Raw genomic sequence first — 13,374 nt, 5'->3', positions numbered from 1 at the left:
AGGCTGAGGGAACTGGGGTTATTTAGTCTCCAGAAGAGAAGAATGAGGGGGGATTTGATAGCTGCTTTCAACTACCTGAAAGGGGGTTCAAAAGAGGATGGCTCTAGACTGTTCTCAGTGGTACCAGATGACAGAACAAGGAGTAATGGTCTCAAGTTGCAGTGCGGGAGGTTTAGGTTGGATATTAGGAAAAACTTTTTCACTGGGAGGGTGGTGAAGCATTGGAATGGGTTACCTAGGGAGGTAGTGGAATCTCCTTCCTCAGAGGTCTTTAAGGTCAGGCTTGACAAAGCCCTGTCTGGGATGATTTAATTGGAGATTGGTCCTGCTTTGAGCAGGGGGTTGGACTAGATGACTTCCTGAGGTCCCTTCCAACCCTGATACTCTGTGATTCTATGAATTACCGCAGCTTATTAATGCACAGCCTGGAGTGGATTTATTATTTTGTTTTCCAATTAAAGCACGAGGGGCTCAGTAGTTTAAAATAATCTTAACCAGTTTTAGGAAGGATTTGTGCAATTTATCCTTCCACTATGAAAAGGGATAGTCCTAGAATAGTCACCCACTCTCCTCCCACCCTTTAGTGTCTTTTTATATATTAAAAAAAAGTTTTAGATTTCTTTCTGCATGAACAAAGAGTGGAGAGAGTCTTCCCTGCTTGCTGAAGAGGACCTAATTAAGTGAATTGGTGCAAAACTGTGACATCTCCAAGGAGAGTTCCAGCCAACCAGAATATGGCTCTGGACAATCAGAGTCTCAAGCCACACATTTGTGAGGTTCCTCTTGTAGCTATCAGTGATAAGAAAGTACTCAAATCCATGCACTAACTGTAAACTGGGAAATAGAAAGGCTTATTTGCTTACATAGGTCTTTCCATTCATAGATCAATAAAGTCTCTACAAAAGTGAGCAGTTACCTGCATTTTACAGATAGGAAAACTAAAGGCAGGGAGAAGTGATCTGATTTGATTAAGGTCACATAGCATGTGGCTCCGCAAGAATGGTATTGTGCTTAAGGCAACAGATCAGGGTTCAGTTCTTATCTCTACCACATACTACACAGATGACCTTGGTCAAATCACAACCTTTTTGTCCATTTCCCCCCCTGTAAAATGGTGATAAAAATGCTTCCTCATCCCACAAGCTCTTGGAAGAGCAATTGTAGAGCAAGTCAGAAGTCTTCCAACTACATGGTTTTTCAGTGATAAATGGCAATTCACCAAAACTGTTCATGGGAGATAATTGATTTTGACATCCCTCATTCAAAAATTTTTTGAAAAAGTTTACATTTTTTCTTAAACAAGAAGTATATTTTCTTGTTTAAATTTCCAAAATAAAGATCTTTTGGAAATTTAATTTTTAGTAAAAAAAGTGGAAACTGAAATATTTAGGTTGACCTGTTCCACATTTTTTTCCCTTCACATTATTGATAAGCAAAATTTTGAGATTTCAACTTTTCATCATGATTTGAAATGGGAAAATTCTGAAATTTCAAACTTTCACAGGACAGGAAAAACATTCACTGACCAGCTCTAAAAAACTCATTAGCCTTTGCAAGATGCTCAGATGTTATGGTGATGAGGGCCAAACAAAAGCCTAAAAATAAATTAAAAAAAAATCCAGGTTCTCTTGACAGCCAGGGCTTTGCCCTATTGTAGATTTTATGGTTATGAACTGACTGTAGGGTGAAGAAACAAGGTTAGAGCCTATGAGGAGTAGATGGCACTTGTAATGGTCTCCAATTCAGACACACTCAGTAAAATTGTCAGTTGCGGAAGAAAGCATGTCCCTTTCTTTGAAGGCAAAAAGAGGCAAGGGAAAGTAGGTGATTTGAGGGGTACAGCAGTTTTACTTTGTACACATTTCATCATCAGTTGGTTGACTGTCTATCTCAAAAGTACTCCCATTCCACTGCAGATTTTCTTTTCACAGCAGAGAAGAAAAGATTGAGAAGATATCACTGTATTTTTGTTAATTTACTATAAAAACTTTATTTTCAATTGTAAACTTCTTGGGTTTAAAGACTCTTCCAAAGCAAACAAAGAATATTTACAATTGGGATCCTACCTTCCTGGAGCAGCCTTAGAAAGGAAATTAAAATTTAACTCACAAGAAGTATATAGTTCAGTGCCAAACCTCAAAATTACATATTTGAATTGTTAAAGTGTCAAGTTGCCTACTTACAGAAAATTAAAAACATTCTGTAAAAGTTTAATTTCAGAATTTGCTTACTGTACATGTTATAGTTTCAAACATTTAAAAGCTCTATTGGTGGTGGCTTTAGAGGAATCTTTCCTAGCGTAAACTTCTTTGCTTCAAACTGCTTCAACTCCTCAGGTGATAGATCAGTCTTTGGTGTGAATAGCGTATCTGAAGTAACAATGCTTGTGGCTGCAGCAGGTGCTGGTGCTACATTATATCCAAAGGCACTAACAGACTGTCCAAATAAAGAGTTGCCTGATTCTGAGGCAGGGGCAGCAACTGCTGCATTAACAGCTCCAAAGGCTGGAAGTGGGGTTGTGCTTGACAAGTTTACAGCAGAGGAACTGCCAAACCCTGAAAATCCAGAAGTTCCAAAACCACCTGCCGTTTCAGGCTTTTTAAATGAAAAAGAGGCTGCAGATGAAGCTGGTTGGCTACCAAAGCCAATGGAAGGGGCTGATCTTGAGGAAGAGGTCACACCCAATGCGGAAGGATCCGGAACAATAGAAGAGCTTCCAAATGCAGTGGTGCTTCCAGAGGATGCATTAACAAGTTCAGTATTTGGTTTAAAGGAAGAACTGCTGGCACTCCTATTGCTGCTGCTGCTTAGTGGAAAGCCTGCAATTATAACACACACAGGGAAATTTTTAGAACAGAAAAACAAAAGGCAATAATTAACAGTGCTAGCTATTATTAACACAGAAAACTTACCTGATGACCCAAAGGTTGATGTTTGTTGTCCACCAAATCCAAAGGCAGGCAATGGTTGACTAACCACATTTTTCAGTTCAGATACCTTTAAAAAAAAGGCAAATGTAGGATTCACATTTTAAAGTGGGAAAATGTGTTTCTTTCTATAAACATAACTAATATAAATACTTCTGATAATTAAGTCAGTGAAGTCAAAACTAGTTTCAACTGAAGAAGTTAATTGGCATGGTTCTTTTAAGTATGTTGTCATATCAGGCCAAGCCTAAAAATATTGTGTAGCAGGAATGGAGCATGACACTGTTTTCAAATCCAGACCACCACCTTCTGTCTCTCTCTCTCACATGCTCCATCTGTTCTGTCATTCTTCACTGCCCCCCCCCCCCCCCACCCAAACAAGTGTTCCAAAAGCATTATCCAAGACCTGATGCCAGACTACTATCAACATGCCTGTCTCATTGCTACTTGGCCAGATCCTTTGACATGGATACCCCTGCATAGCAGTAATATGGAAGATAATCTCAACTATGGTGTTTTTCAAAGTACTGCAGCAGTTTTAGCCACACATCTTCTATTAAAATTGTCACAGCTAGAAGGCAAATATTTTCAAGTCTTGGCTATTTAGTGCCAAGCAAGACCATTCTAAATGAGTGCAAAGTACTTGTTCTTAAATAATAAATGTTGAAAATTTCAAAGCCAAGAAGGGGGATTTAGACTTTAATGTAAATAGAAGATGGATGGCTAAATCCTATGACTATATTATCTGTATTTTCTACACATGGAACTTTTGCCAGATCGCTATATGAAGATCAATTCATGAAGTCATCAAATATGGATTCCATTTCTTCACCCATATCATGTCTTAGAAATTGGTTCATTAACGATCATCGTGAAGGCAACTAACTTTGGTATGTGTAGCACACTTTGGCATGATGTGTCTAACAAACTATCTTGAATCCAAGTTAAACATTTCTGTTCGAAATTAGGATAAGGAGAACATTAAATATATTTTACTTTTCAGTAATACTCACCAATGCTGCTTTGGTAGATGTATTTAGAGTCTTCAACTCAAGCAATCTATTTCTCCATTGGTTTACTAATTGCTGGACTGAATTTATCTAAAAAGGGGAGGGAGAAAAAAAAAAGAGAAAGGACATTAAGTCTGTGTTAATGATGCAAATAAGAAATGGCAATATTGAGTAATTTCATGATGCAACTGAAAAGGCACAGGTTTCTTAAATTATGATAGGACAACCCCACTAGCCCAAAAGTAGGAAGACACCTACCCCTACCCAAAACCTCTACGCTACAAATTTGAGCAGGGGAAGTGCAAGTCTGAAACTCAAGATTCCTTCAACTTTCTTTACAGAATTGCTCTCAGACCAAGTGTATTGCTTTTTATGCATATAAAACATGAGAAACTGCAGGATACTTTCTTTAATGCAAGTTCTAACCAATTAGTAGTATTAACAGAGGAATTTCAAATTCCAGCTCTACAAGAATAAACTCTTCAATTCCTTGTTTTACTGCTGGCATAGTTGACATTGTATGTGCTGAATCATTAAGTTAAATACCAAGAGTTTACCTAATGCTCCCCTTGCTTTCTAGCAAAAACACCCCCTTCTCTCTCAGGATAATTTAGCACTATCACTCCATACTTATTAATTAAGGACTTAAATTCACTAATATAATCAGTTCCCTTAAAGTGCAGAGTGGATTACTACACACAATTCTGTAGTGATTGCTAAAGTACAGGAAATTAAACTTTAATAGAAGAAAAGGGTATTTAGTAATGATTAAAACATTAAATAATCACATCACAATATTGTGTACATCACTATTCCACATCAGTATAATTTAAATAAAATAATGTGCTTTCGCATTTGTTATAAGTAGCTATAGCTTAACATAGTGTAAAAAAAAAGTCAACATTAGAAAAGCCTTTTGATGTGCCAGCAACCTGTGAAAGTGGAATATTTAATCTTTTAGTAAAATCTTCGCACACTTTCAAAGTTTCTCAACATCACAAACACACCAACAATTCTATTCAGCATGGTTACATGCTGGAAGATCATTGTCTGACATCAGCTCTTATAAGAGACAGACTGGGAAATTCCTCGTTTATATTTTGACTCTTTTTATGAATGAAACATGATTTGGATGAGAATATCTCATGGAAGGACTATACAAGGTAAATAATTATGGACTTGTATATTGACAACTTCATGAACGTGCATTCAAATATTCAGTGATGCTCTCTTACAAATCTTAAAATCAGTCAATACGCTATCCACCACCATTAAGTTTGATTATAGCTTAATGAATATTAAAGGTTTTACAAAAACTTCTCAGCAATACCAGCTACTAAGAAAACATGCAAAGGTGATAAAAATAAATGTACATGTAAAGTGTTTTTTTTGTTTGTTTGTTTGTTTTTAAAAGGTGAAACATTTACTAGATTAGAAAGTTATATTTGGAAGGCTCACTTCAGAGATTTGAGGAAGCAACTGTTCCACCTTTGACAAAAAAAGTTATATTAAAAAAAATAAAAGGGTTATACTTTGTTTTTGTATGATTCCGCCTTCTCTAATCACTTCTGCTTTCATATCTTCACTGCCTCGTTTGACTAATACTAAACGATGTTTCTGGTGGGACAAAATTTTCTTCTGCCTCCCAAGAAGCAGTGTTCGTGCTAAATGTTAAAATTAACAGGAAGCACCAGCATTTAAGTGCGTCCTATGTCTAATAAAACTAGTATTATTAGCAATTCCTACTGAAATGCTGTCCAATGGGAAGAAAAATTGTGCAACATCAATCAGATTGGGCATCCAAATCATGATATTCCAGAATAAAACAGAGTTTGCTTTTATAATACCAGCATATTAGATTCTGGACTGCAGCAATATCCGAAGTCTATTTAAAGGAAGATAATTAAATTGAAATCTAGTCAATTACAAAAGGTTTGAAGTAAGGTAGTTTCAATGTCAGTAATTTGTGGGTTTATGACAACATTCTTCTATTTAAAAAAAAATGTTTTCAGTTCCCAGTGTGTGAAATATCCACACAAACGGGAAATCTTGTAATTGTCTATCACAAACTGTTAATTGCACAAAATTATTTTTTAAAAAAATTTCCCTTTAATCTCTGAATTAACATTAGGTGTTACTTGGGGCAATTCTTCAAATATTTTCAAAGAGAAATTTGACTTCTGATGTCATTAGGGTGTTCTAAAGTTAATCTTTTGCAATAGCGTAATTTCCTGTTTGTGAACTGAGAAAGAACGAATGGAGGAAAACAAATTTAAAAATAAAACGCTTGGCTTATTGAGGGTGTTATAAACAGTTTTATTATTAACCACACTACTGCAATTGATTTTAGTTTAACAAGCAAGACTGGTGGTAAAAGGACAGATTGGAAAGAACAGAGGGGTATAAAGTCAATGGACACATTTTTCTGACTGGAGAGAGACTAAGGCCAGGTTTACTTGTGGAATTTTTGCTGCTATAGTAATGTCAGTCAGGATTTAATTTATTTTTTAAACATTTCTATAACAACCAAAGCCATAGTGTAGATGCAGTAATACCAGCACTAAATGCTTTTGCTGATATTAGCTATACTGGAAAAGAATTTGTTTGCCAGTATAAACTGTATCTACATTAAGAGGCATTGCTGATATAGCTGTAGGAAAAAAAAAATTGTCAACAGTATAGAGGAGGACTTTTTGAATAGGAGACAAGGAAAAACAAAAACAAATAAAAAAACACTTTGCTCACAAGAAGGGAGCCTTCACAGCGCCATATGTTTGTAATACAGATAAACTAACCTGTTTGTGTCTCAGAAGTTTGACAGTCATCTTTTAGTTATTTGTAAATGCGATAACTTGTATTATGAAAGGATGTGGATGAAACTTCAGCCTGACTGGTGCAGCTGGTACAAAACCCATATAATTAGCTCAAATACACACTTTTTGACTTTGTCCTCTTCTTCACCAGAAAGATCACTGTACCACTTCATAGTACATATTTTATAAATCTAAACTATTATATTTAAAAAAAAAAAAGTAGTGCAAGATTAGTGATTCAGGTGGCTGTTGTCCTCCCAAGGAAATCTGAACTCCTGACACCGCAAGAGAGGTTGCCTGTAGCAGATCAAATTAAGTGTAGTGACTGCATTCAGGGCAGGCCTACCACTACCTATTTCCCTTTGCAGTTTCTCTATATCCCCAAATCTGTCAAACAGCTCAATTCCTACTACGAGACTGCAGTAGGAAATTGTCTCCATTGCCAGGCGGGTTCCCTTGATACTTACGTGGCTTTAGGGGCAGCAAGGACATAAAATTAAAATGAATCGCTGTTTAACTGTACTGGTACAAGTCCTCTGCTCTAAAGGGTGATGACGCTTTAAACAATACATGGAGTTTATCTTCATTGTGCCCTATGCTCTGCCACATCAATATCAAATTATATCGATATCAGCAGAGACAGTGTCAAGCTCTCAGGCCATGATTCAAGCAGTTACACAAATAGTACCGAGAAGATTCTAAGGGCTAGCAGAGAAGAAGCTTGAGGAGTAAGGATAAGTGTGAGCAGAGGAAAATCTAGGCAAAGAGCAGCCCCTAAATTTAATTATGTGAGATTAGCCAAAAGCCCTCTCCCATTGCTTCCCATGGAGCAGCAGCATTAACAAAGCAAGTGCCCAGCACTTTAGGAAATCAAACCACTTTCTTTAGCTGCCTAATTTTAGGCACCCACGTGAGACAGTTTTGGCCAATGTTCTCAATTAAATTAATAACTGAAACTGGAAAGCATGCACTGTATATTTAAAACTAAAAACAGCCAAATTCATTGAGAGTGTATTTTGGCATTCTGAAAATTCCTTGGAATTTGTTACACAAATCAAATGAGCCACCACTGTAGTTATTAAAGTAGCACTACTCTGAATTGCGTATGTTACATCAGAAAAGTTTGCAATATTTTTAAAAAGCTTACATAGTTCTGAATATTATTGTTTGCTCTGCAGTTATAGTATTCAAGATGCAACTCTTCTGGTGAGAAGTCTGGAAAACCTGTAGGGAAAGGAACAATCAAAATCCTCAGAGGAAGATGTATTGTTTGAGAGCATTTTTATGAAGCTACAATAGATAGGCCTTGCTGCAACACCCATAATAAGTCAATTAGTTACAGTACATTTGAAAAGATGCAAAGGTCACTTGTAATAGAACCTCCAGGTTGCACATGCCAAAAATGAGGCACCATATCACTTTATCATAAGTTAAGTCTAGATCCTGCAAGATCTCCACATAGGTGGAACAAGTGGAATGTTTGAGGCTTTAGCTTTTTAGGGGAAGAGCTTTTGTCTCGTGCAATTCTGCAAAGCAACTGGCACTCTTTTGGACCCTAAAATAAATATAATGCAACACCTTGAGAGAAACATTCTTGGTAATAAGTGTATGACGACACTAGGGAAGTTACTACCTGAGATGTTCGGTTTTTCTTTCATAGGTGAGTAACAGGAGAACATCCACTGTCCTGAAGATTCCCAGACTTCCATGTCCTTTATTATGCCTTCGCTAGAAAAATTATACCAAAGAAAAAAAATTGAATAAAATCAATTATTCGATCAACAAAAAAAAAAAAAAAAAAAAAGGTATTTCAAAATAATTCCGGGCCAGATTCTGATACACTCCCTCATCCTGAGCAGCCCCATACTCCATGAGCAGTCTCCCTGACTTTAATGGAGTAAGCATTTCCCCATCCTAGTAGTAAAGCTGAACCATGGACATTAATGGTTTACACATGTTGAAGTAAGGCACTCATCAGTATGAGCACTGGGACAATTGGCCCCTCAGTGAACAATTGTGATAACCTATAGGAATGGTCACTTTTTAAATGTTTTGCTAAAGTATATAATTGCATAATGAATTAAGCAAGTTGGAAAAAGATTGGCAGTCTGAAGTGCATACCTCCCATTAAATGATTCCCTCTGAGGGCTGCAGATCATTATCTCAACATTACTATTTGAGAAACCTTGAAAATTACAAAGGTAATTCTAAAAATATAAGCTAATATGTATAGCAGCAAAAAGTAAAATGCAGAAAGACTGACTAGAGGAAACAGCTGTCTCATGTCAATTTTAAGAGAATACAGAAGTCCATATACTATAGAAGTAATGAAATAATAGGAATAAAGGACAATCAACTGAAGTAAAACAAAATGGAAAGGAGAACATTTAGAGACAAACACTGAAGAGAGCAAAAGCAAGAATACTGTACTGTAGAGAGAAGATCACTAAGTATTTGAAATTTGCTTTTATTACTCTGGATTTTTTGTAATAAAAACCATACATTCATAGGAGGTAACCAAAAAGTAGGTAAATGCCATCTTTTAAGGATTTTAAAATTTCTTCATCCTACTCTAGACAAAGTGACCTGCAAAGGGAAATTTTTTCTCTCTCTAATCTAGTTTGTGCCCTTCTTAATGTATAAAGAATGTCTGAATCCCCCCCACAAGAAGGGGGAGGAGGTTTTATTTGTTTTCTCCTTAACTGTCAGGAAAGTCAAGACAAATGTTTCCTTTGTTGTTGGAGAACTTTTTGAATGACTGAAATGTATATTGGGAGCTCTCAGCCCTTAATTAACATGGCTGGCACATCAAAATCTTAAAGGAAGTGTTCCCCTAGATCTAGGTACATAAAAACTTTTTAGTTAAACAGGTGATCTGAAAAAAAGAGAATAAAAGCCACTTCTGGCCTCAACCAGTACCTCAATTCCTTAATACCCGTGATATAAAGATCCTATCAGTACTCAAGTAATCCAATAGCAAAAGCCTGGCTTTTTTTGGTTCAAAACAAGCGGGGGGGGGGGGGGGGGGGGAAGAGTAGGGTTTTTTTTTTTATTATTAAATAAACCTTCCTGGTGTCCTTTATGGGTGAGAATAAAGCAAAAACAGGGGGGAGGGGAGGAGAAGATACAAGCCCAGTTTTTCCCCTTTTCAGATCACCTTTAAAGAGAAATGCAAATTATTAAAAGAGTATCTTAAATGCATAAAGACTGTCTGTGTGCATTTTAATGTAAGGTTCACTGAGGTTTTCCTTCCAGCTCTACTGAAGTTCCATGAAATTTAATTTCACTACAAACACACTTCTTTATTACCCCCTAGTGAAGACATTCATATTAACAAGTGATCTATAATGGATAATAAATATTTATGCATTAGAAGCCTCTTTAGACTTCATTATGGGGAAATTACATAATACACTCAACAAGCGCCTCCATACAAATCTACACTTTTAGAATTCATTTTTCTAAATACTTTCTAGATGCTCAAAGACAGAACAAGGACTTACAGAAGCTTCTCCTCTTCATCTCTGTAGCTATTGCCAATATTTTGCTCAGAGCTTAATGCAGAGAATCTGTTTTGAGAAAATCCTGAACTTTTATTGCCACCTCCAGAGTCAATAGAGGGTCCAAAAAATGCCTTTCCGTCATCTCTGCTGCCACCCCATGTAGCGGGTTTAGAGAAATTAGAAGGTTGGACAACATTGGTGTATCTCTGGTTATGGGCACCCCATCCTCCTCTGCCAGTACCTTACAATGAAAAAGAAAAAACAATAATTAAATATTCTTCCACATTTCACACATTTTCCTCACTACCATGAATCAAGTAAACCAAGCCCAGCTGTACATGGTAGCACTGTACAATGGAGCCTGAAGAGAATCAATTTCTCAGACATAGTCAACATTTTGAGGTTGTGTTTAATGTGATCAAAGTTTATTTTGTTTAAAGATGCGTGGACAAACTAAGAGCCCAGGCCTGCACATGTAAGCAACTGTAATCATGTGAGCAGTCTCAGTGAAGCTAATGGGACTATTTATGCACATGTTTGCAGAGTGGGGTAGTAAGATATCCCATTCTCATCTCAAAACCTTTCAAAAGGCCGAAACCAAAGTAAAATAAACCATAAGGGACACCAATAAAAATCACACATAGACCAATATGAAATTTGCCCATTGTTATTGCAAGTAACAATTAAGATTATTATATCTGAAAGATTAGAAAAAAATTAACTATTCTTTTTTCAGTTTATTTTGCCCATTTGACAGCACTTCATGATAGTCTCCCATTTAGGCCCCAAATCTTGAAAGATGACCTGCATAGCTGCACCCCTGGCCCTACCAAGTCAAGTCCAGATGTTCAGCTTAGAAGAATGAGGCCCTCATTTTCACACTGCTTGTGCGAGATTTCACAGGACAATATGGACAGAAACATTAAAAAACCCCATAACAAGGGAACATGTGACTGTAAGCTACAAACATTTGCTGGGAGATTCAGGGGCAGATAAGCATCTGAAACAACTTTTAACATATTTTTTGAAACAGATCAGATTCCAAGTTGGCAGCACCCCCTTACAAATCATAAACATTAATGATGTATTTAGCAAGGCTTGGGTGGTGGGGAGTTCCCTTTCAAACTGTCCACTTTGGAAACAACAAATCACAGCACTGGGATGTGTATGTTCTGTCTATGGAAGATATACGGAAAAACCACATCTGTGCAGTAGGAATTAGGGAAGGTTTCTCTCCAGTGTACCTGTATCTCATCTCCATTAATACTTATGTCAGAATCCTATTAATATTCCAATCATCCAGTAATCAAGAATGGAGTTTTTTTGGTTTGAAAAGAAAAGATTTTCTGAACAGACCCTCCAGAAACTTTCAAGCCTTGCTTATGTATTAGAATAAAACCGAAAATGCATCTAGACAGGCTATAATTTCTAATAAGAAAAAGTCAACTTTTTTATTTTACAAATATTACTAGCTCCAAGCTATTAGTCATTTACAATAAATTCCCACATGAGCTATGTGAAATAGTGACCAATGGCAAGGATGACAGTGAAAGATAATTCATGGTACAATTTTACAAGTAACATTTAATTAAAAATTTTTTTTTAAAAAGGAAAAAGGTAAAATACTGAACTGTTTGCTATTAAAGTTTTCCTATTTGAACTGACAGTTATTTAACCCTTTAAATGTAAAGTTCCTGATAAAGCCTACAGCATTTGGTGCACCTAAATTCTGTATTTATATGTGTACAATTTTTGTTTCTTTTAGAAATCTACTGGTTAAGGAGATCTACCAGCCTCCTGTTCATTAAAGAGGGAGGAGTTCGAGATGCCAGTTGAGCGGGATTACACATTACCTCACCAGATTAGGCACTCTGAAACAGCAGGTGTTAACAGCAGCACCAGTGGTTACATTGTTACGGCACAGAACAGAGACAAAAACGTTTTAGGATTCTGACAATAATTAGGGCCCTACAGAGATGACAAGACTACCTAGAATTATAATAGTAAACGTTAAGAGAACAAACAAGAGTTTGGGCAGGGATATAAATCTACACGCTTTATGGCAGAAGCTAACCTCTAAATGGGGGAGAGCGCAATCAGGAAGAACCTTCTCTGGGCGCAGGTTATCCCACGCCCGCGGCAGGGCTCCGCGCAAGCTGTCCCCTGTTGCGGGCGGGATACTGGACGGGTTAGAGCACAGCAGCTAGCAGGGCAGCTGCGGTAATTACTGCCACGGAAAGCGCCTAGGGCCCCAGCCATGGATCACGGGCCCTGGCGCGAGGCCGGATTTGCCAGTGGGTGATTGGCACAAGCCCCATGCGGGGGGGGGGGGGGTGAGGGCGCAGTTAGGATCCCAGACATTTGACCCTTGACACCGCAGCGCGAAGGGGGGCGCTGGGCCCCCTGGTCTGGGCCCCGGCCGGCTCCCCGCGGGCCCCGACAGATCCAGCCGCTTCAAACCCGGGGCTCGGAGCCCTCACCCGCCGGCTCCCCGCGCGCAGAGAGCAGGCGAGGGCCGATCGCCGCGGGCGCGAAATCCCCGTAGCGCGGCCGCCGCCCCCGCTCTGTAAGGGCGCCGGGAGGGGCCGGCAGCGGCCCCCGCAGGCGGAGGAGAAGAGGAGACGCGGGTACCCTGGGAGGGCGGCGCGGCCGGGCCCGAGCGCCCCCCGCCGCGGGGATGTTCGTTCCAGCACTTCTCGCCGAAGCGGCAGCGGCCCTGCAGGAAGAAGTGGCAGATGGTCATGGCAGCGGCCGGGCCTCACTGTTCCCTCAACCGACCCCTACTACGTCAAAACAACGCGCCGCTACAGCTAACGACGCGGGCTTACAGAGCCGCCCACTGCCATCACGTGACAGGGCCCACAACCGCCTCACCGCGGGACATTTCCGGCGCTTTTTAATGACGTGTGCGAGCTCCCACCCCCCAATGCAAGAGAGGACGTAAGAAGAAGGCGGGACCCGACTTTTAGCGGTTGTGGAGAAAACTGCCAGTTAAGCGGCGTAACGAGCAGCAGAGTTGTTGCTCCGCCCCTTACTCCCTGTTTAGCGCAACTGCCTATCAGAGGGCCTCAGCCTGCCTCAATCTATTACTTGCACGTGCGATCATCCCCCCCCTCAACCC

The 13,374-nt window shown here is 38.9% G+C and overlaps 1 protein-coding gene across 3 annotated transcripts; it reads right to left on the bottom strand.

Annotated features, from left to right (window-relative positions):
- Window positions 1–1,964: 1,964 nt before the first annotated feature.
- NUP42 (nucleoporin 42) lies at window positions 1,965–13,130 on the bottom strand. Of its 3 annotated transcripts, none has more exons than XM_065583348.1 (7): window positions 12,885–13,130; window positions 10,254–10,494; window positions 8,384–8,478; window positions 7,898–7,974; window positions 3,941–4,027; window positions 2,913–2,997; window positions 1,965–2,819 (listed from the first exon to the last, which is right to left on the bottom strand). In XM_065583348.1, exons 1-7 carry the CDS (start codon window positions 12,994–12,996, stop codon window positions 2,248–2,250), a joined length of 1,269 nt encoding a protein of 422 aa, XP_065439420.1. In that variant the 5' UTR covers window positions 12,997–13,130; the 3' UTR covers window positions 1,965–2,247. The 3 variants fall into 3 exon arrangements, with proteins under 3 accessions (XP_065439420.1, XP_065439421.1, XP_042717261.2); XM_065583349.1 differs by lacking the exon at window positions 12,885–13,130 and adding an exon at window positions 12,328–12,873; XM_042861327.2 differs by lacking the exons at window positions 8,384–8,478; window positions 10,254–10,494; window positions 12,885–13,130 and adding an exon at window positions 6,733–6,836 and having other exon boundaries at window positions 7,898–7,912.
- Between the last annotated feature and the right edge of the window lie 244 nt (window positions 13,131–13,374).

Source organism: Chrysemys picta, chromosome 2, assembly GCF_011386835.1.
Source record: "Chrysemys picta bellii isolate R12L10 chromosome 2, ASM1138683v2, whole genome shotgun sequence".
Classification (NCBI taxonomy): Eukaryota; Metazoa; Chordata; order Testudines; family Emydidae; genus Chrysemys; species Chrysemys picta.
The sequence above is the reverse complement of the archived record's forward strand: the minus strand, read 5'-3'. Positions and strand labels throughout refer to the sequence as shown.

What these genes read in the sequence shown, in the direction of transcription:
- NUP42 (XM_065583348.1), bottom strand. Translation starts at nt 12,996, where the DNA reads ATGACCATCTGCCACTTCTTCCTGCAGGGCCGCTGCCGCTTCGGCGAG. An exon ending in GGCCGCGCCGCCCTCCCAGG is followed by an intron (nt 10,495 to 12,884) that starts GTACCCGCGTCT and finishes TTTCATTGTAAG; the next exon opens with GTACTGGCAGAGGAGGATGG. An exon ending in CATCTACCAAAGCAGCATTG is followed by an intron (nt 2,998 to 3,940) that starts GTGAGTATTACT and finishes TTTTTTTTAAAG; the next exon opens with GTATCTGAACTGAAAAATGT.